General features: G+C 49.7%; 6 protein-coding genes; 2 read left to right on the forward strand and 4 right to left on the reverse strand.

Annotated features, from left to right (window-relative positions):
* Window positions 1-217: 217 nt before the first annotated feature.
* Window positions 218-1,639, reverse strand: FFUJ_06085 (related to fructosyl amino acid oxidase; the record flags this gene model as incomplete). The annotated part of the gene is made up of 1 exon (XM_023579370.1): window positions 218-1,639. The coding sequence occupies one exon, from the start codon at window positions 1,637-1,639 to the stop codon at window positions 218-220; it is 1,422 nt and encodes a 473-aa protein (XP_023432218.1).
* Window positions 1,640-2,612: 973 nt separating this feature from the next.
* Window positions 2,613-3,548, reverse strand: FFUJ_06086 (probable transcription initiation factor TFIID; the record flags this gene model as incomplete). XM_023579371.1 has 4 exons in its annotated part: window positions 2,613-2,629; window positions 2,685-3,099; window positions 3,155-3,242; window positions 3,304-3,548. 4 exons carry the CDS (start codon window positions 3,546-3,548, stop codon window positions 2,613-2,615), a joined length of 765 nt encoding a protein of 254 aa, XP_023432839.1.
* Window positions 3,549-7,679: 4,131 nt separating this feature from the next.
* On the reverse strand, window positions 7,680-9,647 carry FFUJ_06087 (probable flavoprotein-ubiquinone oxidoreductase; the record flags this gene model as incomplete). XM_023579372.1 has 2 exons in its annotated part: window positions 7,680-7,779; window positions 7,843-9,647. The coding sequence occupies 2 exons, from the start codon at window positions 9,645-9,647 to the stop codon at window positions 7,680-7,682; spliced, it is 1,905 nt and encodes a 634-aa protein (XP_023432219.1).
* A 2,958-nt stretch (window positions 9,648-12,605) lies between these two features.
* On the forward strand, window positions 12,606-14,265 carry FFUJ_06088 (Mug157-like protein; the record flags this gene model as incomplete). XM_023579374.1 has 3 exons in its annotated part: window positions 12,606-12,911; window positions 12,968-14,112; window positions 14,163-14,265. The coding sequence occupies 3 exons, from the start codon at window positions 12,606-12,608 to the stop codon at window positions 14,263-14,265; spliced, it is 1,554 nt and encodes a 517-aa protein (XP_023432220.1).
* A 328-nt stretch (window positions 14,266-14,593) lies between these two features.
* On the reverse strand, window positions 14,594-18,139 carry FFUJ_06089 (probable HUL5-ubiquitin-protein ligase (E3); the record flags this gene model as incomplete). XM_023579375.1 has 3 exons in its annotated part: window positions 14,594-17,331; window positions 17,367-17,578; window positions 17,640-18,139. 3 exons carry the CDS (start codon window positions 18,137-18,139, stop codon window positions 14,594-14,596), a joined length of 3,450 nt encoding a protein of 1,149 aa, XP_023432221.1.
* A 2,349-nt stretch (window positions 18,140-20,488) lies between these two features.
* Window positions 20,489-22,794, forward strand: FFUJ_06090 (probable PAB1-mRNA polyadenylate-binding protein; the record flags this gene model as incomplete). XM_023579376.1 has 2 exons in its annotated part: window positions 20,489-22,617; window positions 22,671-22,794. The coding sequence occupies 2 exons, from the start codon at window positions 20,489-20,491 to the stop codon at window positions 22,792-22,794; spliced, it is 2,253 nt and encodes a 750-aa protein (XP_023432222.1).
* Window positions 22,795-22,797: the final 3 nt, after the last annotated feature.

A 22,797-nucleotide genomic window follows, 5' to 3' on the forward strand; every position in this document is an offset into this window, starting at 1 on the left:
TAGCCCGCTGTCCATATCATACCCAACGTGTTGTAAGTGGTGTTATGGTTGTAAGCTTATCCTCCTTCCAAGTCAGACCATGCATGTCGCTTCTTCACTTTCTCAAACATTCCAATCTTTACAAACAAAACATGATTTCTTGAAATGCTACAAACGAACGCTTCATCTAAATCCAATCCATATGCGGCTTGCGCCCCAAAGGCCTTCTGATGTTCTATCATAGCTTGGCCTTGGTGTCCCCAATAAGCGCCCTGCCCTTCTCGAGCTCATCACAGAGCACCAAGGGCCGTCCACCTCTGCTACCATCTTCCGTCACTAAACCAGTGTACACTCCGTTCGTCTCTCTTCCGACTCCATCATTCTGGATCTCTTTCCATCGCCACTTCTCGCCAAGCTTGCCACCCTGGCCTTGCATAACATCCACGATCTTCTCACCCAAGTTGGGTAGGAACTTGAATCCGTGTCCACTGTCACCTGTTGCAACAAAGAGTCCCTTCCAGCCCGGGTGGTAGTCAATGAGCCACTCGCCATCTCGTGTATCGGAATACCAGCAGATTCGAGCCTCCTTCCATGGCCTGGTTTCTAGGCCACGTATAGGACACAGATCCGTGAGTGCGCGGCGCAGATCTTTGTCAGCCTCGACGGTTAAAGGATCTGAGGAATCGTTGCGAGAGGTGTAGGGTTGAGATGCGATGAAAGGTTCCCGCTTATCGTTGGGCGAAGGAGGAAGAGCGTTGTTAATCTTGACCGGGTTAATGTACCCGAATGTGTGTCGGGCGGCCTTGAGGACGTTATTTCGAGGAGGAATGAGGAAGAGACCGGTGCTGAGATTCAACACCACAGGGAAGTTGTCCAGTCGCTTCTGCTCTTCCGGTGTGATGTCCATATACGCGACAGCATGGCCAGTAGCCTCTGTTCTTCCTCGAAGGTCAACGAGTGAGCCGGACCAAGCACCAGCAGCTACCATAACCACATCGGCCTTGAGAATCTTTGAATCGCTCAATTTCGCACCAATGACTCGGTCACCCTCTGTTACGAGCTCTGTCACCTTGCCGTTGACAAAATGAATACGTCCTGTGGCATGGGCCTGCTTATAGAGCCACTTCATACCCTCCCCGGCATCAGCCCAGCCAGAGTTGCCATTAAGGTAGCCCCAGTCTCCGGGATAACCGTCTGTGCCAAGGAACTCTTGCAGAGCCTTGGTACTCTCCAGCTTCTGGATCTTATCCACGGGCAGACCAGTCTCCTTAGCAATCAACTCGACGTTTTTGGCGCTCTCCTTGGTGTAGTCCATGCCAGACTTCTTGAGCTTGAAGTCTTTAGGAGTCTCGCTCGCGCAGAGAACAAAGCCCGACTCGGAATATCGTCCCTGCCCACCAACCTCATGATCACCCTGCTTTCGCCATTCCTTCTGCGCCTCGGCGGCAAGCGCGGCATAGTAAGGGTCCGAGTAGTCGGCTCGTACAATGCGAGACGAGTCTACACTGGCAGCATCTTCTGGAGGAAACTGTCCTGCGCAGTCGTCGACGACAGTAATCGAGGTGTTGGAATAGTGTGATCGTTTGGCCAAAGCCCAGGCGGTACCGAGCCCGAAGACTCCAGAGCCAACGATAAGGATGGAAGAGGGAGGACCGGCCATTGTGACAGACAAAGATGATAGACGGTCGAGGAGAAGACAAGCAAGGCTTCCTGCGAGACACGATCACTTATCTATCTGCAACTGTCAACAAAAGAAAGTTCACATGGGCCGATGAAATGCGAAGACTTTTCCCCGTTCCCACACCGATCACGGCGTTGTCCGAGTAGGAGAGCGTCCCCAACGACACTAGAACGGGCCCAAAAGTCGGCTGATAAGTCTTTGGTGGTGCCGAGAATCGGGGCTAGTTTGCCGATCGACAACAAAGAAAATGCCATTACTGGCTGTGCACGTGAGTGGATAATCATGCATCATTGACGCACACGAGCTTCACACACAAAATATCAAAACGACTGCAAACTTGGGAGAGAACTTAAAACTTTAGTTATATCTCACTACTGAGAAAAAAAACCTGCACACTCTGGAGACATGCATCTCGCAGATGTTGGTTTAAGTTTAAGGCAACCATATGATTGTCTTAACCACCAGCAGATGCTGGGGTATGCTCTCCATGTTGTCACGAACTCGTTACCAAGTTCATTGTTTTTTTTTTTGGACTGAACCCTCAAAAGGCTCATTCGGGCAACTGTTCGACTTTGTTTCCTCAGCACCCTCTCTCAGCTCAACGCGTCCCTCAGGAATATTAGAAGCGCTCAAATCAACTGAGCGCGTGCGCCACAGTACTGGCGCGAGCAATCTATGATGTGTCGCGGGATGAGTAGTCTTTGCTTTTCCCCAGAACCGAAATCCCTCGTAAATAATCCCCTTCCTAGCCGCCCCTGCCAACGCCAGTGCAATGCAGAAATTCAAAATGGTACAAACGCAAATTCCCGGCCTCCAGCCTGGGCATCAAGACCAGATGGAAGCCAGGGAACATGAAAACAATCGTGGTATCATGACGGGTTGTCTAGTCATACACGTCGAGAAGGTGACATTGTAGTGTCGGATGTAAGATGACAAAGAGTCAAGTGGCACCTTAGACTTTGCGGAAATCTGGTGAGAAATGTTAGTATCAGTGCGACCAGAAAAAGAGTGAACAAAGACATACCTTGCAACACAGGGTAGATCATCTCGAAGGCCTGGTAGATCTCCTCGCGGACCTTGGCACCAGTCAAGACGATCTTGCCACTGACAAAGATGAGAAGCACGATCTTGGGCTTGATCATACGGTAGATAAGACCGGGGAACAACTCGGGTTCATAAGAACTGAAATTGTGATGGCGAGATGCCAAACCCTCGAGTCGGATAGGGAACTTGATATCGCAAGAGCCGACGATGTTCTGAATCTTGAAGTCGGTGAACTTGGCATTGAAACCAAGCTTCTGAATGATACGAGCGTACTTTCTTGAAGCCAGCTTCGAATCGTCTTCAGACTTGGCACCAGTGACGACCATCTTGCCGGAAGCGAAGATCAGAGCGGTGGTCTTGGGCTCGCGGATTCGCATGATGACAGCAGCGAAACGCTTCTTCTGTTAGCAACGTGTTTCTTACTCGGTATTCACGTCAGATGTGTAGTACCTTGGGGTTGTACTCTGCGTTACGAGCATGCAGAGCAATAGTCTTGAGGTCCAAGCGGCAGTCCAAGTTCACTGTAGCCACAATGTTCCTTTAAAGTTTGCCAGATAAGCCTCGCTGAGCATAAAAAGGTCACTCAGGAGGATACATACTGTAGAGTGGGGGTAATTCCACTAGGTCCTTGAGTAGCAGCAGGCGTCGCGACAGGCGTTGCGGGTGCCACCCCATTGCCATTTGCCGCCTGCTGGCCGTTGAGGGCAGGTCGCTGAGCAGCATCACCAGTGCCGACGGGCGGAGGTGTCAGCTCGTTGGTAGCTCCAGGGAACGACAGCGATCCTGGCGCCGTGAACGCCTTGGCTTGCGCCGCGTTCGATGGGTGTGTCTGGATGCCTTCCATGATTGGAGTCGGTATCGAGATGCGTCAACGGTTATTAAAAAAATCGCTGAACAGATCTAGAGCAAGACCCGAGTTAGCACCGCGCATCAAGGAAAAGAGCGTGCATCCTACCCTGGAAGGTAGATGCGATGGTGACGATGCAACCGGTAACAAGTGCAGCGCCGATGTGGTGTTGCGAAAGAGAAGTTGAGAAAAGGGAGGAGAAGTAGGCCTTTTATAGGGCGGGGATAGTGGGGCTGTGCAGTGAATCAGAGGGGCTACCTACCAATCGCGGGAGAGAAACAAGTGAATGTGTCCCCTACAAAGAAACTGGTCCAGCAAAGTTTTGTTCCTTAAAAGCGACGAACTCAAAGATTCGATGCGGAACGATTTGAAAGATGACAGAAAGACAGTGGCTTTTTCCCTCGAGTCGATGTATCGATCAAGTTATTATAGTTTTAGAAGACCAAAAGCTTCTTTCACTTCACGACAGCTTCTTTTTTTTTCTTTCTTTCTATTGTTGTCTACAATAGCGCGACCAATCGATGTATGACGATGACGGTGTCGGCGGGTATCGCTTCGTTCCGGTCTTGGTCGGGTTCAACGATGTCGGTTGCGCGCAAGGAGCGAAGAGGGCAAGGAACGTTTTTCAGTTCTTGCAACCTGGTCGCAAGGGCTGTGACCTAGAGAGTGTGATCACGTCTGCGACAGCAGAGTCGTGATGTATTGACAAAGTGAAGAGGAGAGAGACAAAGCCCGAGATGATTCAAGGCTCAGACTGATATGGGACAAGATGGTAATTGTCCACACAGATTGGGATGTGAAAGTGTAGATGTGGGGTGTGACGTCGTGGGGGGATCAAAAATAAAAAGAGAGGCCGGACGTAAGTGGTTGGTACGTAGGGCCGTCAGTCGGGACTTCCGCGCAGGTCCTTCGAAACAGGCGGGCGAGGGGAGGGCTGGCTCTTTATAATTTTGAGCAAAGGCTGCTTAGGCAGGACACCCCAGGCAACAACACGACCTGTGGCGTCCGACGCTGGCAGGCTTGGCATGAGCTAGTCTCTGCACTAAACTGAGTTGATCCAATCAAACACTCTTGCGACGCTGATTTTATCTCCTTTTTTCCCACCCACTCACCCCAGTCTCAGCATTGAGCCCCTGAAGTGTCGCTATAGCAGACTCAAAGTCTATGTACACATGTATCGGTACCTCTGTTTTGACTTTGCAACACGACCTGACCTGCGCCCAAACTTTTCCCGTTGCTCTGCACTCAGGCGCTGCAGGTTCTGATGCACTGGGGTTGCGAGCTTCCAGGATTTAAGGATTGCCACTAACTGGCTGCCCTGCTGCCCGATACGGGCCATACATGTGGGTGATAGTGAGCCGCTATTACCCTCGCCAGCGTTGCTTGCTCTCCGTTCAGTCGCAAGAGACACAAGCAGGCTGGCAAGGGAGCCAAGACGTGTACACGGATCAGAAGAAGCAACGGTCTAAGCGAGACAACTAATCCAAGTGACAATATCATCGAAGCAGCACTAACTAACTTTGAGTCATAACATGCACTGTAATCGCGTGTCTTTTCTCTCTTACCAGTTCACACGTATCGGGATTATTTCTTCCACAGCTTGGCGTGAGCAGTTTTCCTCCTTTCCTGGCTGCGAGTTTTTTGGTCGTCGTCATCCCTTTCCCTGCGCTTTATTTTCTGTCCCTCCATCACCTCACCTCAGACCTTGCACCTCCCCTTCTCCAACAACCCTCAACAGCAATCTGCGAGTCAATACCCAGCTATGAAATGTTGGATCGATTTCGATGACGAACGACGGCGACACCCCCGAAGATGATTAAAGGCAACACACGGCAGAGATGAAGAGAGAGCGAAGGACGACGTGAACCGGTACCGACCGAGTCGAGATGGACGAAAACGATGCCAAATACCGACGGGAACGATCACGAAAGACAGCAAAGGCGGGCACCGAGACCCATCGACCAACAGAGCCTGCCTTGACCTGGACTGGCTTGACTCAAGCCGGATACCGCGACGGCATCAGCACGCAATCCGGCGGCGACAAAAGCGTCACAGCGCCTATCCATGGAGACTCGCAGGCCTGTGGGCCTCGGATACGGACTGGAATTATGGGCCGGGGGTGCTAGTCCGACTAAGGGTGCTGGCGCGGTTGGTTGCTTTTTAGGCTTTCCACTCATTCAGACTGACTCCCACCTCTCATCAGCGTCTGACTCTGATTGCTCTCGCTCGTTGGCGCACCAAGATCGCCTCTGTTGCCCCAATCGCAGTCGCGTATCCCTGTCGCTCCTTATCGGAGCGGGCACCACTAACTCTGATTCTAACCATGCTCCGCCCTGTCAAACCCTTTGCTCGCCCCCCGTGGGACTTTTTTTTCTTCTTCTCCCAACCCAACACGATGGGACCCTGAAACACGCTCTGCCCCCTTCACTGACTGTTTTGTTCAGCCCACGCGCCCTCCTTTAGTACGCGTCGTCACCCCAGCTTCTTGAGCAGGGTCATTTGAATCGCGCTCATTTCACTGCGATAGTCGTCTCGCAAGCGTCTCATCAGCAAAGTCACCCCATTACATTGCCTGCAACAAAAATATGGCTCGGTCAAAAGGTCACGCGACTAAATGGCTGCACAAAGCCTGTTTAACGGACACTCCGCACAGCAGAATTTTTTGAATTTTGCCATTCCCGTGTCCAGTCAGCGTGCGACAAGGGAGTGAAGGGCAGGTTATGGGGGTTTCCTTTTTTCGTGCCCTCATATTGAGGCTATTGAGCCCCCCCCCAACCGCCCGCTGACTCTGTGAGTCATTCAACTGTGGCCAACCAGGAAGCAGTTAGCCAGCAAACTGTCCCCCCCCTTCGCAGTGCTAGGGAGGCTGGATCTGTGCGCCCACTGACTGGCTTCTAGCATCATGTACTCAGTACAACGACTTGGGCAGCAGCCATAAATGATGCAGTCGTCATGGTTGCTCACTTTTGGACGCTGATGCATTCTTTATTTATCACGCTGTCTACCAGCTTTTGTACCGCTTTCTTATGCGAGACTGAGCGTAGAGTGATGCATGGCTCCCGACACCTGGGCTAGACTTTCGAAGCCTGCATGTCGTGACTCTCGGAAACCCCAGTCTGCATTGAGGACACGTTCCAGGATGCCACCGTCAATTTGACGCCGAGTGGTGACACGAAAATTTTGATTGTCAAGGATCGCCAAGTATGGTTACCTCTTACGAGAACGCGTCAAATTACCGGGGGCTTGCTGACACAAGTACCTCACTAACAATTTCCTGGTCCCACGACTTATCACAGTCCTAGCCTGGGTTTGGACAGGAACTCCACAGATTGTTCATCCTCAGAGGAACCAACCAGCCATTTGAACTTCTTCACGGTTCTACCAGGATCCGCCATGTCTCGCTAGCTTTCTTGATCCATGGGCAAATTTGGCCGGGGCATGAACCGACTCCGCACTGCAAGGTTTGTTTGAACAACATTGCTCTTCTTTTGTGGGGGCGATCGCAAAGCTATCTCTATTCAGTCCTTACCTGGTTCACAGAAAAGATAAGCCTTTGATTCCTTTGTCATTACACTTTAATGGCTTCGATTATACTTAGTTGTAGTTTTTGGCCAATTGCCTCACTCATTTGTGATTTAGTCGTCCTGCAATTGAAATTGTCATCTTGTTATTCAAACAACTATCTGCACATGTCAAGGGACATAGCCGCGGAATTCGCAAGGACTAGGCTCTCCACATTGGACGCTCTAGGCCTTCGCCATTCCTCTTTGTTCACATGCTGATAAGCTCAAGTCCATGCGGCTCGTGACCTCCCTGTGCAACAGCATCTGGATTGCTTCTGGCTGAACAATAAGCACCTCTGTGCTATTGCAGCATGCGTACTCTCAATCGCCCGTCGATTTTATGGTCTAGGCCTTCACTCCGTACCAAAAGTCATATTTTTGCATTCATTTGTACCTTGACTCCAATATGCTCCAAATGTCAAACCTTCCCATCTCTTACTCTCAGCCTTATACCAATAGACTGTCCCCAACGCGCCAATGATGCATCAAGGTATATAAACAAGGTATCATACAGAATACATAACGAAAAAGTGTTGCTTCCAAAAAGAACAAATGTTTGGTTTCCTTAGGTCATGTAGTATTTAGGACCTTCACCTCCTTGGGGCACCTGCCAGTTGATATCCTGGTGAGGAGCCTTGATATCGCACGTCTTGCAATGGATGCAGCTGCTCTGCTGTTAGAGTCTGTTCTCAACTTAAGAAGGTCGTAGTAAAAACTTTGGAACTTACTTCTGTGCGTTAATTTGGAAGCGCACGCCATGAGGCTTTGACTCGTCCTCAACATACTCGTAAACGCCAGCTGGGCAAAATCGGTTTTCCAGGCCCTTGAAAGGAGGGTATGTTGACTCAGTATGAGCGTCCCAGTCCTTGACCTGTAAGTGGACTGGTTGATCCTCCTCATGGTTGGTTCCTGTTCGGGAAACACTCGTCAAGATATCAAAAGTGAGCTTGCCATCAGGCTTCTCGTACTCAATCTTGGGGACCTTATCGGCGGGAAGGGTAGCAGCGTGGTCGGGAGTCTTATGCTTAAGTGTCCAGGGAACGCGACCCTTGAAGACATAAGCCTCGAGACCAGAGTACATGATGCCACCATAGAGACCGAGAGGAGTGTGGAAAGATGGTCGCATGTTGCGCACCTCCTTGAGTTCTTTCCAGATGGGAGAATCTCTCAACTTGTTCTCGTAGTCGTACAAGAATACTGTGCCTTCATCGGTCTTTTCGCTAATAGCAGTCCATGCTGCCTCGGCGGCAAGCATGCCTGACTTCATGGCATTGTGAGTGCCCTTTACTTTCGGAACGTTGACGAAACCAGCCGAGTCACCAATGAGTGCACCACCTGGAAAAGCGACCTTGGGAATAGACTGGAAGCCACCCTCGATAAGAGCTCGAGCACCATACGAGATGCACTTGCCGCCCTCGAGAACATCACGGAACAAGGGATGCCGCTTCAGCTTCTGGAACTCCTGGTAAGGGGACATCCAAGGGTTCGAGTAATCAAGCGAGACGACGAGACCAATCTGAACAAGATTCTCGCCAAAGTGGTACATAAAAGAGCCTCCGTACACATCTTTGGGTAGCGGGTAACCCATCGAATGCACAACTAGCCCCTTTTCAAACTTGGCAGGATCAATCTCCCAAACCTCTTTGACACCAAGGCCGTAAGTCTGATGCTGGCTGTCCCTGCGCAGATCGAATTTGTTGATAACCTGTTTGCTCAGGCTTCCATGGCATCCCTCACCGAACATGGTCACTCTGGCATGGAACTCCATGCCTCGCTCAAACGTTTCCTTGGGCTTGCCATCACGCCCAACCCCAAGGTCGTTGGTGGCGACACCCTTAACTGAGCCATCTGAAGCATAAACGACCTCAGAGGCAGCGAATCCGGGGTAAACCTCAACACCAATCTCCTCGGCCCGCTCTCCAAGCCATTTTACGAATTGATTCAAGCTAACAATGTAATTTCCATGATTGGTCATTTGAGGAGGCGCTGGAATGGGTATAGCAGAGTTCTTGGTGAGGAATCGCATACGGTCAGTGCCAGCAGGAGTGGCATGTTCGAAACGATTGGGATTGTTCTCGTCGAGCCAGTCAGGGATAAGTTCGTTGATGGAGGTGGGCTGGATCACAGCTCCAGAGAGGATGTGAGCGCCGAGGTCGCCAGCCTTTTCCAGGACAAGTACCCGAAAATCCTCGTTTCCAGCTTCATTGGCAAGCTGCTTGAGGCGAATGGCGGCGCTGAGTCCAGCAGGACCAGCTCCTACGATACAGACATCAACCTCGTCGGACTCTCGTTCAACGCTCGCGGGGTCGAAATCTTGGTCATCATCTCGAAGTCGAGAGGTAGTGCTAAAAGCACGAGAAGCCATTGGAACTCTTGCGCCAGACCATACTGTAGTAGATGTCCTTCTTGTGATAGAGGATCGAGCTGAAATTGTGGCGATAGAGAGGTTAGATCTGGCGGGACAAACTTGGGAGCGAGAAAGCACCCTCGAACTGCGCTGGAGGCATCGCGAAACTGGTCGTGGGGCGGACATAATGACGGTACAGAGCTGAAGGCGAATTGGATGTTCAGCCACCGTGAGCAGGACTGGCGATGGATGAGTGAGACTCTAGGTGAGGGAAAGGAAAAGGGTAAAGGGAAAGGGATTTCTTTTGGAGGAGCTCAAGGTGGGAATAAATGTCCTGGTGTCGGCGGCAAGTAAGCAACTTTCTGCCGCCGTTGACTCTTTCTTTCTCTCGTGGTGCGAGTAGAGAGGGCCGATAGTGGGGAAGGCACGAACGATCGCCGGGGTGGCTATTACCGCTTTTGGGTCCAACTGAGGACTTCTTTTTGACAATTAACTGGATGTTAATTGGCTCTTTTGGCGGGTGCCCTAGAGCTTGGGGCTCCTTTTCCCGCTTGTTAGGTAGTTATCCTCGGGCCTCTACCTTGGTATTTAGATATCAGATTCTTCAGAGAGTGGGAGGTGGGGTTCCCTGTCTTGACAAATCTCTTTACAGCAAGGTATCATCTCTTCTCTCATAGGTAGAGTATTGTAGCTGCAGAACCTAAGGGTTTGTCAAGGCTCTCACCGGCACTCGGTTTTTGGATAACCGAGGCCAAGGAACTACCTACGGTCATTCAACGTCTAAAATCGCGGTTGGTATTCGGCTGATCCGCATTGGTGTGGACCTGGGGTATGCAATGGTTGGATGTATCCAGATTCCAGTGACTAGCATGTGCAAATGTCATCATACATCATGAATGATGATAACGAATAATGTTAGTTTTATGCACATGGTCATGGGTAGCAGCATCTGATATATGAGCTCTATTAATACAATCACCAATCAGCAAATCTCCTTTTGAGTCTGTAACCGTGTGTAAGACCTACAATACCTGACGAATATGTCCAAAAAAGCATGGTAGACTAAATTATCATAAAGTACTAGCCTGCCTATCCTAAGCGTACCCAAGTATTTCTGTCACTTAAGACTGACATTTGAAAGTGTCCTTGTTCGAACGTCCCCAGAAGGCTTCAGTTGTCATAATACTTGCTATTGAAGTTTTGAATACATTATCTTGTCATGATACCAGGGCCCATGAACAATTACGTCAACTACATGCCCCAAGCGTTCGGTATTCGGATGTTCTTGGCCGATGCTTTCTTTCGGCTTAACGCTGTTCTTTGCCGCGGCTCAGGTATCTACGCATTGTTTCGGCCTGTATTTGCTTCGACATCTATATACACACTACATTGCAGTGAGCAGCAAATTCTCACTCACGTGTTGAGGTAGCCCGGTGTGCCAAGGGTATGACTTGATTTACTAATGTTATACAGGGAGTGGTTTGCTTTTCGAGTCTACTATACCATCGTTGTGAGGCTTTCTCGTGAAAATTCAATTGTCATTTACCCTCGAACGAGTGTACTTGGCTATTGTTATATGGTCCGGCTTTCGCTAGAACGTGATGGATCCGACGAGCTAGACAACGAGACTGCAGGAGATAATATGCCACTTCTATTCAGTGTTAGTATATTACTGATTTCTCCAGTTTCAAACTAGCAGACAGGCTGTCTTTGAATGATACTAATATGTACCCATGCTTCAACTCGCTGACTACCCTATACGAGGCCTATTGTCGCGGTGTATCCATTTCGTTGCCTGGACTCATCATACACAAATGTGGATTGAGTCATCGTATTAATACTTGATCGTGTAGAACGTGTTGCAGTATAACCGGTTTCCTTGCATCTTAATTTGCCTGGTTGCACCACATTGCTGTTGCACCATCAGACCAATCCCAATTTTGAGAGCTTTCGTCTTGAAGTCCTGAGTTTGGGCTCTCTGGCATCGCTGCTAATTTCGAGAACCCATATCTGATTGACTGGTACTCAACCCAACGCGCGCCGCTTTCCGCCAACTCCATCAGCTCCTGATGAATTCGTCGGTGAGTCATATCAACGCACTCAACGAATGGTGTCGTACTCTGGGCCCAGAGGACTGTAGTTCCGTCAAAGCCAACCAGGATAGGAGTTAGATGTGTATGAACCATAGCGTACGGGCAGATAAAGAAGTAGTGATTAAAACACCCAAGCATTAAACTGAGACAATCTTCTTTAATAAAGAAGTTAGCAGGAAGAGAAATGTCAAATATGCTGGGTAATGCCATCGTGTGCTGCTAAGGCTTGTGTAGTCTTGTGTGTAGGCAATTCATCGTCCCACAAGCCGGAGCTCTTATATCCATAAATGCACCAAAGCAAACAGTGACGTGAGAAGGGCAATATTTTACTGTATTCACGAAACACCGCTTCACGAACTCTACGCATGGATCACTGGGATCTGCATAAAATACTGCACATATGACTCTGAATGTTTTGCTACGAATAACTGGCATTGAAGAGCAAACCGACAGATATAGCGAGAATCTCGGAGTGAAACATGATAAGCGTTCGTAGCGATCTACAATGATACACTTACCTTACCATAGACTCTCGATACAATGCGCAGGGATATCCAGTATAGGACGTGACCATCAGTGGTGTTGTAATCGGCGATTGGGTCCCTGACATAACGAGACAAGGGCAAGCAAGAACATGTTGAAAATCCCAAAGTACCTGATCTATGAATTAAAACATCTCACAATTGACTTGCCAGTGATCTGAAAGTATATAGTTATGAGATTGATAGGGATACTATAGATCGCCTATATAGGTATGAACTTGCCTTAAGATAAACAATGGATGTCCTCATCTCAATCCGTCTAAACCAATGCCTATTTTGGACGGTTCACTGGATCGATCACCTTATTTCAATTAGCCTATGAAGTTTATCTCCAACGCTTCAGGCTTCCCCAGCTTCAGCCCCACTCATCCCTTTAGTTTTAGTCAGGGGTCAATGGCCATCATTGGTTCCTACATATTCAAACCGGGCGCCTTCTGGTACAATCATCCAAGAAACACCAAAATGTTTGCATAACAACAACCTCTTCAAATGACGGAAATACCGTCAAAATGTACCACATACTCCCCCTTCTGGCCAGCATCGTAGCCGTATCTGCCAATTGCCCCAACTACGAACAGTTCGCCCGCGAACGACACGAGCCTTTCTCGTCAGGGCGACATGCGTATCCTTTTCAGCGTCCAGGCAAGGATTGCCGCACATATTCAGTGCCTGCGGTTGAGAAGGTGATCTACGACGAGATGGACCAAGCGATTGGTGATCCAGATCTGTATCGTTTGTTTCTGAACACATGGCCTAATACACTCGACACAACCGTGAAATGGCAGGGCACTTCTGCTGATGACCCTGATGAAGAGGTAAATTAATATTCATGTCCAAGATCATACTATGTATTCCGCTGACACTTCATCAGCTGGCCTTTATCACCACCGGCGATATAAACGCACTTTGGCTGAGGGATAGTGCTAATCAGCTCCAATCATACAAGTCAGTCCTTTCTTCCAACAGAGGCTCCCCGTCCAACGAGAACGACATCGCCTCCCTCTTCCGCGGAGCCATCAACCTCCAAGCCCGATATATAACCAAATCTCCCTTCTGCAATGCCTTCCATCCTCCACCTGAAGCCAAGCTCCGCCGTGTGAAGCGATCTCTCCAACCTCGAGACACCGTCAGTCCGAAATATGACCCCGATTTCGTCTTCGAGTGCAAATACGAGCTTGATTCGCTTGCAGCGTTTCTTCAATTATCATGGGACTACTACGACGAAACCGAGGATGGCGAATTCTTTGGCAAGTTCGGCTGGGCCGAAGCCGTCAAGGCAATCTTAAGGGTTGCCAAGCATATGCAAGAAGGGACATACGATGAGCAGGGCAGAGTGCAGAAACCTGCATATACATGGCTGCGAAATGCTGACAGTGCCTCAGAGACTGTATCTAACCATGGCCATGGCGCGCCCGTCAAGGGTCATATTGGCCTCGTGCGAAGTTTCTTTCGACCATCCGACGACGCATGCATTTATCAGTACTTCATCCCTGCCAATATGATGTTTTCACGCTACCTCGCCGCATGCGCAAAGATAATGAGACCTTTGGATGAGAAGGTTGCCAAGGAGATGGAGGCGCTGGCTTTTGATATCGAAGTTGGGATTAACAAACATGCTATTATCCAGCACCCTATTTTCGGGGAGATGTATGCTTATGAGATCGATGGTTTCGGATCATATAGTCTCATGGACGACGCCAATATTCCTTCCCTCTTGAGTATTCCGCACTTGGGCTACAAACCAGCCTCGCAGCACGTATACGACAACACACGCGCTTTTGTGCTAAGCTCATATAACCCCTACTACGCCCGAGGACCTGTCCTGAATGCTACAGGTGGCCCTCATCTGGGTCCAGGCATGGCGTGGCCTATGGGGCTCATTGTCCAGCTTTTGACGACTGAAGATGACGAGGAGATCGTGGATGGTATTCGACAGTTGATGAACTCAACGAGCGGGCTCGGTCTCATTCACGAAACTGTTAATAGTCACAACGAGAAGCATTGGACAAGGTCGTGGTAAGTCATGCCGCCGGAGCTGAAGCGCTATGCGTACTGACAGAACAAAGGTTCTCGTGGGCCAATGGCTTGTTTGGACAAATGATTATGGACTTGTATAAACGGAAGCCAACATTAATAGCCAGGAGCTACCAGGGCGTTGATGAGAAATGATTTATCAATGTGTAATAGGAATCTCTGCATGATTCAAGATTGAGTGGTATAACCGTCCTTAATGAGAGAGGAAGATAACATGCACTTCCGTGTCTAATTTGATCGTGGAATTTAATTCACGTAACACAAGTTGTTCAACTATTTGCTTGTCATAAAACGTTCAGTCGGATTGTCTGTCTATTGACCGACCAAATACAATACTTATGCCGAAAGCCAGCGTTGTCTCATCATAGTCATAACTCCTAAACATGCATTTCTGATGCTAACGCAAATAAAACACCTCTCATCTGCCTCCTGATTCATTAAAAAAAAAAAGATCAAGTCCCACCTAACTTAGGTCGAAACCTGCCCCTGACTGTATAGCATAAAGTAACTTCTCGCGAAGCGTCGCCTCTGATGTATATCTTGGTAGCTTGAGTAGGTTAACACATGTGCTAGTACTGGGCAGTCTCTCCTCATCTGTTCCCCCATCTCGAATGCTGAACAATGGTTTCAATTGTGAGAAGCCCAACAAAGGGGCCCGGGGTGTTGAGCTGACATATTTGAGAACGGCACGGCGTTGATCATCTGTGAAACTATGCATGACTTTCCAGAACAACTTGATTGTTTCATGCTCTTCACCGTCATCGCCAATTTGGTATAAGCCGCCGTAAATGGTATGTTTCCGGAGATCTTCGATATCGATCTCGGATGAGTCGCCGCCGACAAGACGCTGCAGCTCCGACTGATTAAACATAGATAGCCACGATGGGCGGATAATAGACCTCAAACCGCGCAAGAAGGCCGAGGTCTGTGGTGCTGGCTGAACAACCAAACGGTGCCGAGCGACATACGAAATGTACAAGAGGCGGTTGTCGTTCGTAACGTGGATCTGATCGCCATTGGCTATAAGCTTTCTGGTGACGGTCTTCACTGGATCTTTAGGGTCCGAAACCTGGTCCTCAATGGTGAAGTCGATTCCCAGTTCAGAAACATCCCCAGGATAATTCTTGAGTCGCAGCATGCCTCTGTAGAGATCCTCATCCATGTCTCGAAGATCGTTCACGCTTCCTTTATAAGTGTTCTCATCGTTGGGCCCTGTCGACGTCCACTTGAGGAGAAAAAAGCCAGCAAAAGTCAGGTCGACGAGAATACCCTCGTACATGCATTTGCCCACGATCCTGCCGAGAAATTCATATCGCTTGAGTAAATCTGATATCATATCTCGGAATGTGCTGTTGGCTTCTGTCATTCCGGCATGGCGCAATTCTTGCCGAATAACGTCGAGGGCTGTGGGATCAGGGTACAGAAGTCCCTTTTCGTTCGAAGTGAACATGCCTCTACCACCTTCAGCACCGAACGCTTCTGTCGATACGCTGATAAGGAACTCTTTGGTAACACCTCCTCCATCGATACCAGCCTCGGCGGCACCGAACTGATCAACAAATGTGATCTGGATAGGGCCCTTTAGATCGTCCCCGATCTCGTAGAATTGCTTATATGCATCGTCAAAGAGACTCTTGCGTGAAATCTGTGCATGATGCTTCGCAAACGGACCGGCAAAAAAAGGCTGGCTGCCTTCCCCTCGTTGCAGTCGATCTAATTGGATAAAGTGGCGAAAGATTTGGACACGGGTTTCGAAGGGAACCGCAAACGGCATGTGTTTTAGAATCTCCAGCTTGGGCTTCATCTCTGCTAATTTGCGCTCTCTTTGACTTCGAATCTGCTGAGCCTTGAGTTTCTCGAGTCTCGCGTGTCGTGACAGTCGTTGGCCAACAATGGTTGAGTAAAGACCTGGGCCATCCCCATATTCGCTGCCCTCGTCGCTGGCATCAGAGTCTTCATCGATCTGTCGCTTTTCCTCTGCAATAACGGCACTGACAAAGTCTGACTGGTCTAGTTTTGAGGTCATAAGCCAATGATCTGTGGGTAAGAATTGCTTCCTCGAATCTCTTTCATACAGCATTTTCATAGCTGTCGTAACAATGTTTCGGAGGCTGTCAATATCAAGCCTCGTCGAACTCTTTGTGGGGGATGAAGGTTCCTCCGGTATCATTGCTGAAGATTGTCCAGAACCAAAATAGGTGTCAAAACGATATCTAGAGGCTGCCTCGAGACTACCAGCAGATTTGGAGAGGTCTTGGGCTCTGTAGTGAAGAGTAAATGCAGTATTCTTCAGAAAGCTCGTCAGCATTTTGACGTCCTCCAAAGACAGGCTGCAAGATCGAATGCGGGATATTGATTGGTTTTGCTCCATGATCCGTGGGTCAATACCACTGAAAAAATCCTCGTCATCGCTCAAGCGAAGAATGAAGATGTACAGCTCAAGAAACAAGAGAGCAATCCGCCAGTCCTGTTCCTCTTCTAGGGTGTTCGAAGTCTCTGATGTAACACCCAGATACCTGCGGAGGATGTTGAGCGGTGGCTCTGACTCAGTCCTCAACTTTACGAAGACCGCCGTTTCGCTCATAATCTGCCAGAGAAACTTTATCGTTGGGACATCACCCGAGACCGTAGGAATTTCCTCAAGGAAGAGGCGCATGCGTATGTCGTCGCTGTTTGCAGGGAAACACCGGAGCAGGGTTAAGATATACCCAGCCAAAAGGCTCGTGCTTTGATACTCTTGCGAAGAGGATCCTGCCAGGTTGGTTGAGAATTCGTGTAACGTTTGCGAAATGCCATTGCTGTCCACTAGGGACATGAGTCTAGCAGTGATATAAGGATCTAGTGATGGCACCAGAAGTTCATCAGAGCTATTCTCGTCGCTATCTGTCGACTTTGCGGACAACCGGGCACTGATGGTAGAGGAATGGCCAGATAATTGAGCGTAAAGCGTTTCTAAAACACCTGAGCCACCGCTATTGTTGGCGTGAAAGCGACTCAAATCGATGAAGTGGGCGAGCTGCCAGAGTTGAGCATCCTCAGACTGTTTCTCGCTCGATCGAGAGGACAGTCCTGTGGCTATCGCCTCTGAAAGATCAGAAAGTCTGACTGTGCTGGATAGCGTAGCGATATTTTCTTCGAAGACATACAGATTATTCTTGGCCAAGAAAGAGAAAGCGTATGCACGGTAAACTTGTGATATCCCTGGAAAGTGTTAGTGGAACACCAAGGATCGTGACCGGGAGACTTGCCTTCGTGAGATGCTGCCTCGAGTGGGCTAGAAATGGCTTGAAGCATAATATCTCGCCACTGCTCACTGAGCTCCTGAAATTGACATAGCTTGGCGACTACTGTATAGTAACTGTCGATTACGGGAACGACCACATCGGGGTACCTCGTAACGATGCGAAGAATGAGTTTAAAAAGAAGATGGGTATCGCCAGAAAGATCTCTGCACATGTTATTAGTTAGACAATGGCCAGATGGAACTAGAGATAAACGTAGTCGCGTACCCTATCGATAAAGACCTATCCAAGGCCTGTAAAAGCAGTTGAACAAGGCATCCTACCCGTGACGGACAAACATTTGAAGGAGCAATTGCTTCGAGGTCGACAGACTCGGTATCATGTGCATAACAGATAGCTCGCTGTATGTCGTCATCTCGTCGCAGGCTAAAGAAGGACAGAAACAGGCCGAATGCTTTAGGAAGCCTCTCAGAAGGATTCTGAAGAGGCCCTGATTTATACAGAGCATCGAAGGCGCTCCTCTGAGACTCCTTCAGCTCGGCTCTTGTTTTGTAGCCTCTCCATATTCTCTGTATCTTGCAGGCTGCCTTTAGTTTTTCCCGATCATTTTGTCGCTTCTCACGCTCGGCCTGTGCATTTGAAACGGTCTTTGTTGTGTTCGAGACAGCAGATGGTGACCACGAGGTATTGGTGAAAGGATTCCCAGTGCTGCCGCTAAGGTTGACATTTCGGGGGCGTCTCGAGTTGCCCGTGAATGTCGAGAACATGGTTATGACGCGGAATGGGGGACCGGATGGGAGGATAGCGAAAGGTTCAGTGAGTCGGGAGTATATTTAGGTAGGTAGGCAACGATATCATGGTTGAATGGCACAGCCGTCGAACCTGTCGTGAATATGTGTCGAGCTTGCTTCTAGAAGATTCAGCTTAGAAGCTCAGTCAGCGACGAGCGGCGGCCTGGTCTATTTTAGATGCTATTTGCCCAATGCCGCGTTCGGAGTTTGGAGATGCTTTGGTGGGGATGGGCTTTGAGGTGACCTCACCTTTGTCTGCAGCCGGGATTGCGATAAGATAAGACCAACTACACTGAGCAACTGCGGAATACGCAAATGCGAAATGCCATGACCACGCCGTGAGCACGATTATGCGCTAATTGAGGAGAGTCTATGCGAAGGGACTCTCGTTTCATTCTGCGGAGAGTTTTTTTTATTAATTTAAGCTCTTTTCTGAACCTTGGTGTGATACACTGATTAGAAATGCTGATATACAAAGTCTTGGTAAGTTCTAGATTCAGTTCTGTGATAAGACTCCGCCAGGCATACCTTCGGGACTTTGTCATTTTGCGAAATCTTGAAGTCCAATAACTGGTTTATTTGTATTTTGGTTAATGAGTTTTAATAAAATATAATACTCTTATTTAGTCAAATAATGACTTCGTGAACAAAAGCCTTCCATCGTGAGGATTTGCGTATAGGTAGGTATTTAATCATATTATAGAAGAACTAGTCACAAGCAGACCCATACCCTCATTATGACACGACATTTCCAATCATCATAAACGTTGCGTGAAAGTCTTCCCATGGGCCCCGAGTCCTGTTGGGGTGGCTTCGTGTTTAAGATTACATGAGTTCCATGTAATTGCATAGGTAGAACGGCTTATCGATGACAGGAATTTTTGCTTGTTTTTGTCTCAATCCTAAATACTTGCATCTTTTCATCTTATACCCCTCATGTGACGTCCGGAAATTGCACTGTCAAAGGAACCTTGACCCGAAGGATGTCCACTTGTTGAGTTCACGCGCCTCAATAATATTGTATGCCTGCCTTTGGCGGTGAAGAAACCAAACATCATGGCATGCTGGATCTAATGAAGCGGCTAGCAATAGGTTCATATGCACGTCCGTTGCTTCGTACAGTGATACCCCGGCCGAAGCGACAAGAAAAATGGCATTCTAACTGCAAGTGGATCACTTTGAACAGTGAGACACTGAAGATAAGTCGTCATCGTCAAAATTAGCAAACACACACATCAAAAGCAAAAATTGCTTCCTCCCACAGTTTTCTCTGTTACATCGTAGCCTCTAGCTAGTAGGTAGCCCAGCTCAGCCCAGGCCAGTGACAGCCTGGGCCGTTTACTAGCTTCAACAGCGTGGCATAGTGTGGCTACCATCTCCAACAGTGACAAAAAATTCGAACGGTTTGCCTTTTCCAGCCCCGGGGGCGCCGCTTGTAACTTGGCCACTGCCGAGATGGGTGAGTAGGGCACGTGCCGTCCGTTCCTTATCACTGAACAGTGGGCTGGACTGCGACATCTGTTAGTGAAAGACCTCTACGATGCCCGGCAGCCTATCACTAGCAGCAGGCATGTACCCCACTTCCTCAAGGTGTCCATCAATTCTGGCAGGTTCACTCCACCAATCCCTCCCCTCTACCATGACCAAATCAGCACAGTACGTACCTTGACCTTAGGTCTACAGTGCAGCCAAGGCTAAGCAAAAAATATTCTATCACGACCGAAATTTCTCTTTCTTCCTTCTTCAACCACGAAACCAACCTTATTACTCAACCCCAAAACCCATAAAAGTCGAGTTAGTCCAGAGGTACGGTCTTCGTACTAGTTCTCTGTTTCTGCTCACTTCATTTCCACTCGGAATAAAAACACAAAAAAAAACTTGAAAAAACCCCCAAAAAACACAACCCACCAACACCACTACTACCCCCTCACCTCATCTCACGACCTCTCTTCTCTCTTTGTCTCTCTCGCGACACCCACCGCCCGAGTGACTTTTCCTCCTTCGACGACTTCTTTCAACCCTCGCTTTGATTCTCTCGTAATCAAAGACTCTCTAAATCGTCGCGCTGCATCGCTTTGTTCGTTGCTACGTCTTCTTTGTTCGCTCAAGGTCGAGTACCACGCGAACTTTCTCCACTGTCGGCTTCTTAAACAGGTATGCCTAGCCCTGCAATTCCTCCTCCTCTGTCTGCGAATGGATTCTCTCTCTCTCTCTTCTTATACCCAATATTCAAACTCACTATAATTTTCGAAGCGTTTGCTTGATTATTTGCTAACCCTACTGCTCATTGCAGGTTTACTCAACCCTAGAAAACCGATATTCACAATGGCCGCCAACGCTGCTCCCGGCGCTGTTGACCAGCTCGCCAACGACCTCAACAACACCTCTCTCAACGGTGGTGATGCCAAGGCTCCTGCTGTCGACACCGGTGTCGCTGCCGCCGCTGACGATGCTGCTGCTCCTACCCCCACCTCCGCTGCTCCTCACCCCCAGAACTCTGCTTCTCTCTACGTCGGCGAGCTTGACCCCTCCGTCACTGAGGCTATGCTCTTCGAGCTCTTCTCCCAGATCGGTGCCGTCGCCTCTATCCGTGTCTGCCGTGACGCCGTCACCCGCCGCTCTCTTGGTTATGCCTATGTCAACTACAATGCCACTGCCGACGGCGAGAAGGCTCTTGAGGAGCTCAACTATACCCTGATCAAGGGTCGCCCCTGCCGCATCATGTGGTCTCAGCGTGACCCTGCTCTTCGCAAGAACGGCCAGGGCAATGTTTTCATCAAGAACCTTGATGTCGCTATTGACAACAAGGCTCTTCACGACACCTTCGCTGCCTTTGGCAACATTCTGAGCTGCAAGGTCGCCCAGGACGAGAATGGTAACTCCAAGGGCTATGGTTTCGTTCACTACGAGACCGATGAGGCTGCTTCCCAGGCTATCAAGCACGTCAACGGCATGCTTCTCAACGAGAAGAAGGTTTATGTCGGCCACCACATCCCCAAGAAGGACCGCCAGAGCAAGTTCGAGGAGATGAAGGCCAACTTCACTAACGTCTACGTCAAGAACATTGCTCCTGACGTTACTGAGGATGATTTCCGTGAGCTCTTCGAGAAGTTTGGTGATGTCACCTCTTCCTCCCTCGCCCGTGATCAGGAGGGCAAGAGCCGAGGTTTCGGCTTTGTCAACTTCACCACTCACGAGAGTGCCTCCAAGGCTGTTGACGACCTCAACGGTAAGGATTTCCATGGCCAGGATCTGTACGTTGGCCGCGCCCAGAAGAAGCACGAGCGCGAGGAGGAGCTCCGCAAGTCTTATGAGGCTGCTCGCCTGGAGAAGGCCAACAAGTACCAGGGCGTTAACCTCTACATCAAGAACCTCGATGACGATGTTGACGATGATAAGCTCCGCCAGATGTTCTCCGAGTTCGGTCCTATTACCTCCGCCAAGGTGATGCGTGAGACCCCCACTGAGGGTGACGAGGACAAGAAGGAGGAGACTCAGGACGACAAGGACAAGGAGAACAAGGAAGAAGCCAAGGAAGAGGCTAGCGAGGAGACCAAGGAGGGCGAGGAGGCTAAAGACGATAAGAAGACTGAGAAGAAGTCGGACAAGAAGCTCGGTAAGAGCAAGGGCTTCGGATTCGTCTGCTTCAGCAACCCCGACGATGCTACCAAGGCTGTCGCTGAGATGAACCAGCGTATGATTAACAACAAGCCTCTGTACGTCGCTCTGGCCCAGCGCAAGGATGTTCGAAAGAGCCAGCTTGAGGCTAGCATCCAAGCTCGCAACCAACTCCGTATGCAGCAGGCCGCCGCCGCCGCCGGTATGCCCCAGCAGTACATGCAACCCCCTGTTTACTTTGCTCCTGGCCAGCAGCCCGGCTTCATGCCTCAGGGTGGTCGTGGTGTTCCTTTCCCTCAGCCTGGCATGGGAATGCCCGGTGTTCAGGGTGGTCGCCCTGGTCAGTTCCCTGGTTACCCTCAGCAGAGTGGCCGTGGTGGTGTTCCTCAGCAGATGCCTCCCAACATGTACGGCTTGCCTGGCCAGTTCCCTCCCCAGTTCGGACAGCCTGGTACCCCTCAGTTCATGGCTGCTATGCAGGCCCAGCAAGCCGCTCTTGGTGGCCGTGGCGCTCCTCAGGGTGGTCGTGGTGGTCCTCAGAACATGCCCGGTGGTCCTCCCATGGCTGGCGGTATGGCTGGTTTCCCTCCTAACAACCGCCAGCAGGGTGGCCGAGGTGGACCTGGACGTAACGGCAACGCACCTCAAGGTGGTCGTGGTGCCGATGGTGCCGGCCCTAATGTGCTCCAGCAGCAGCTTGCTGCTGCTCCTCCCGCCCAGCAGAAGCAGATCCTCGGTGAGCTGATCTTCCCCAAGATCCAAGCCATTAACGGTGAGCTTGCTGGCAAGATCACCGGTATGCTTCTAGAGATGGACAACGCTGAGCTTGTCAACCTGTAAGTTTAACTACTTTCCCACAAACCATGACCAGGCTCTAACATTCATCCAGGATCGAGGACGATGCCGCTCTCAAGGCCAAGGTCGATGAGGCCCTGGCTGTCTATGACGAGTATGTCAAGGCCCAGGGCAGCGAGGGCGGTGAGCCCAAGAAGGAGGAAGAGACCAAGGCTTAAGCC

The sequence above is a fragment of the Fusarium fujikuroi genome, chromosome FFUJ_chr06, assembly GCF_900079805.1.
Source record: "Fusarium fujikuroi IMI 58289 draft genome, chromosome FFUJ_chr06".
Classification (NCBI taxonomy): Eukaryota; Fungi; Ascomycota; class Sordariomycetes; order Hypocreales; family Nectriaceae; genus Fusarium; species Fusarium fujikuroi.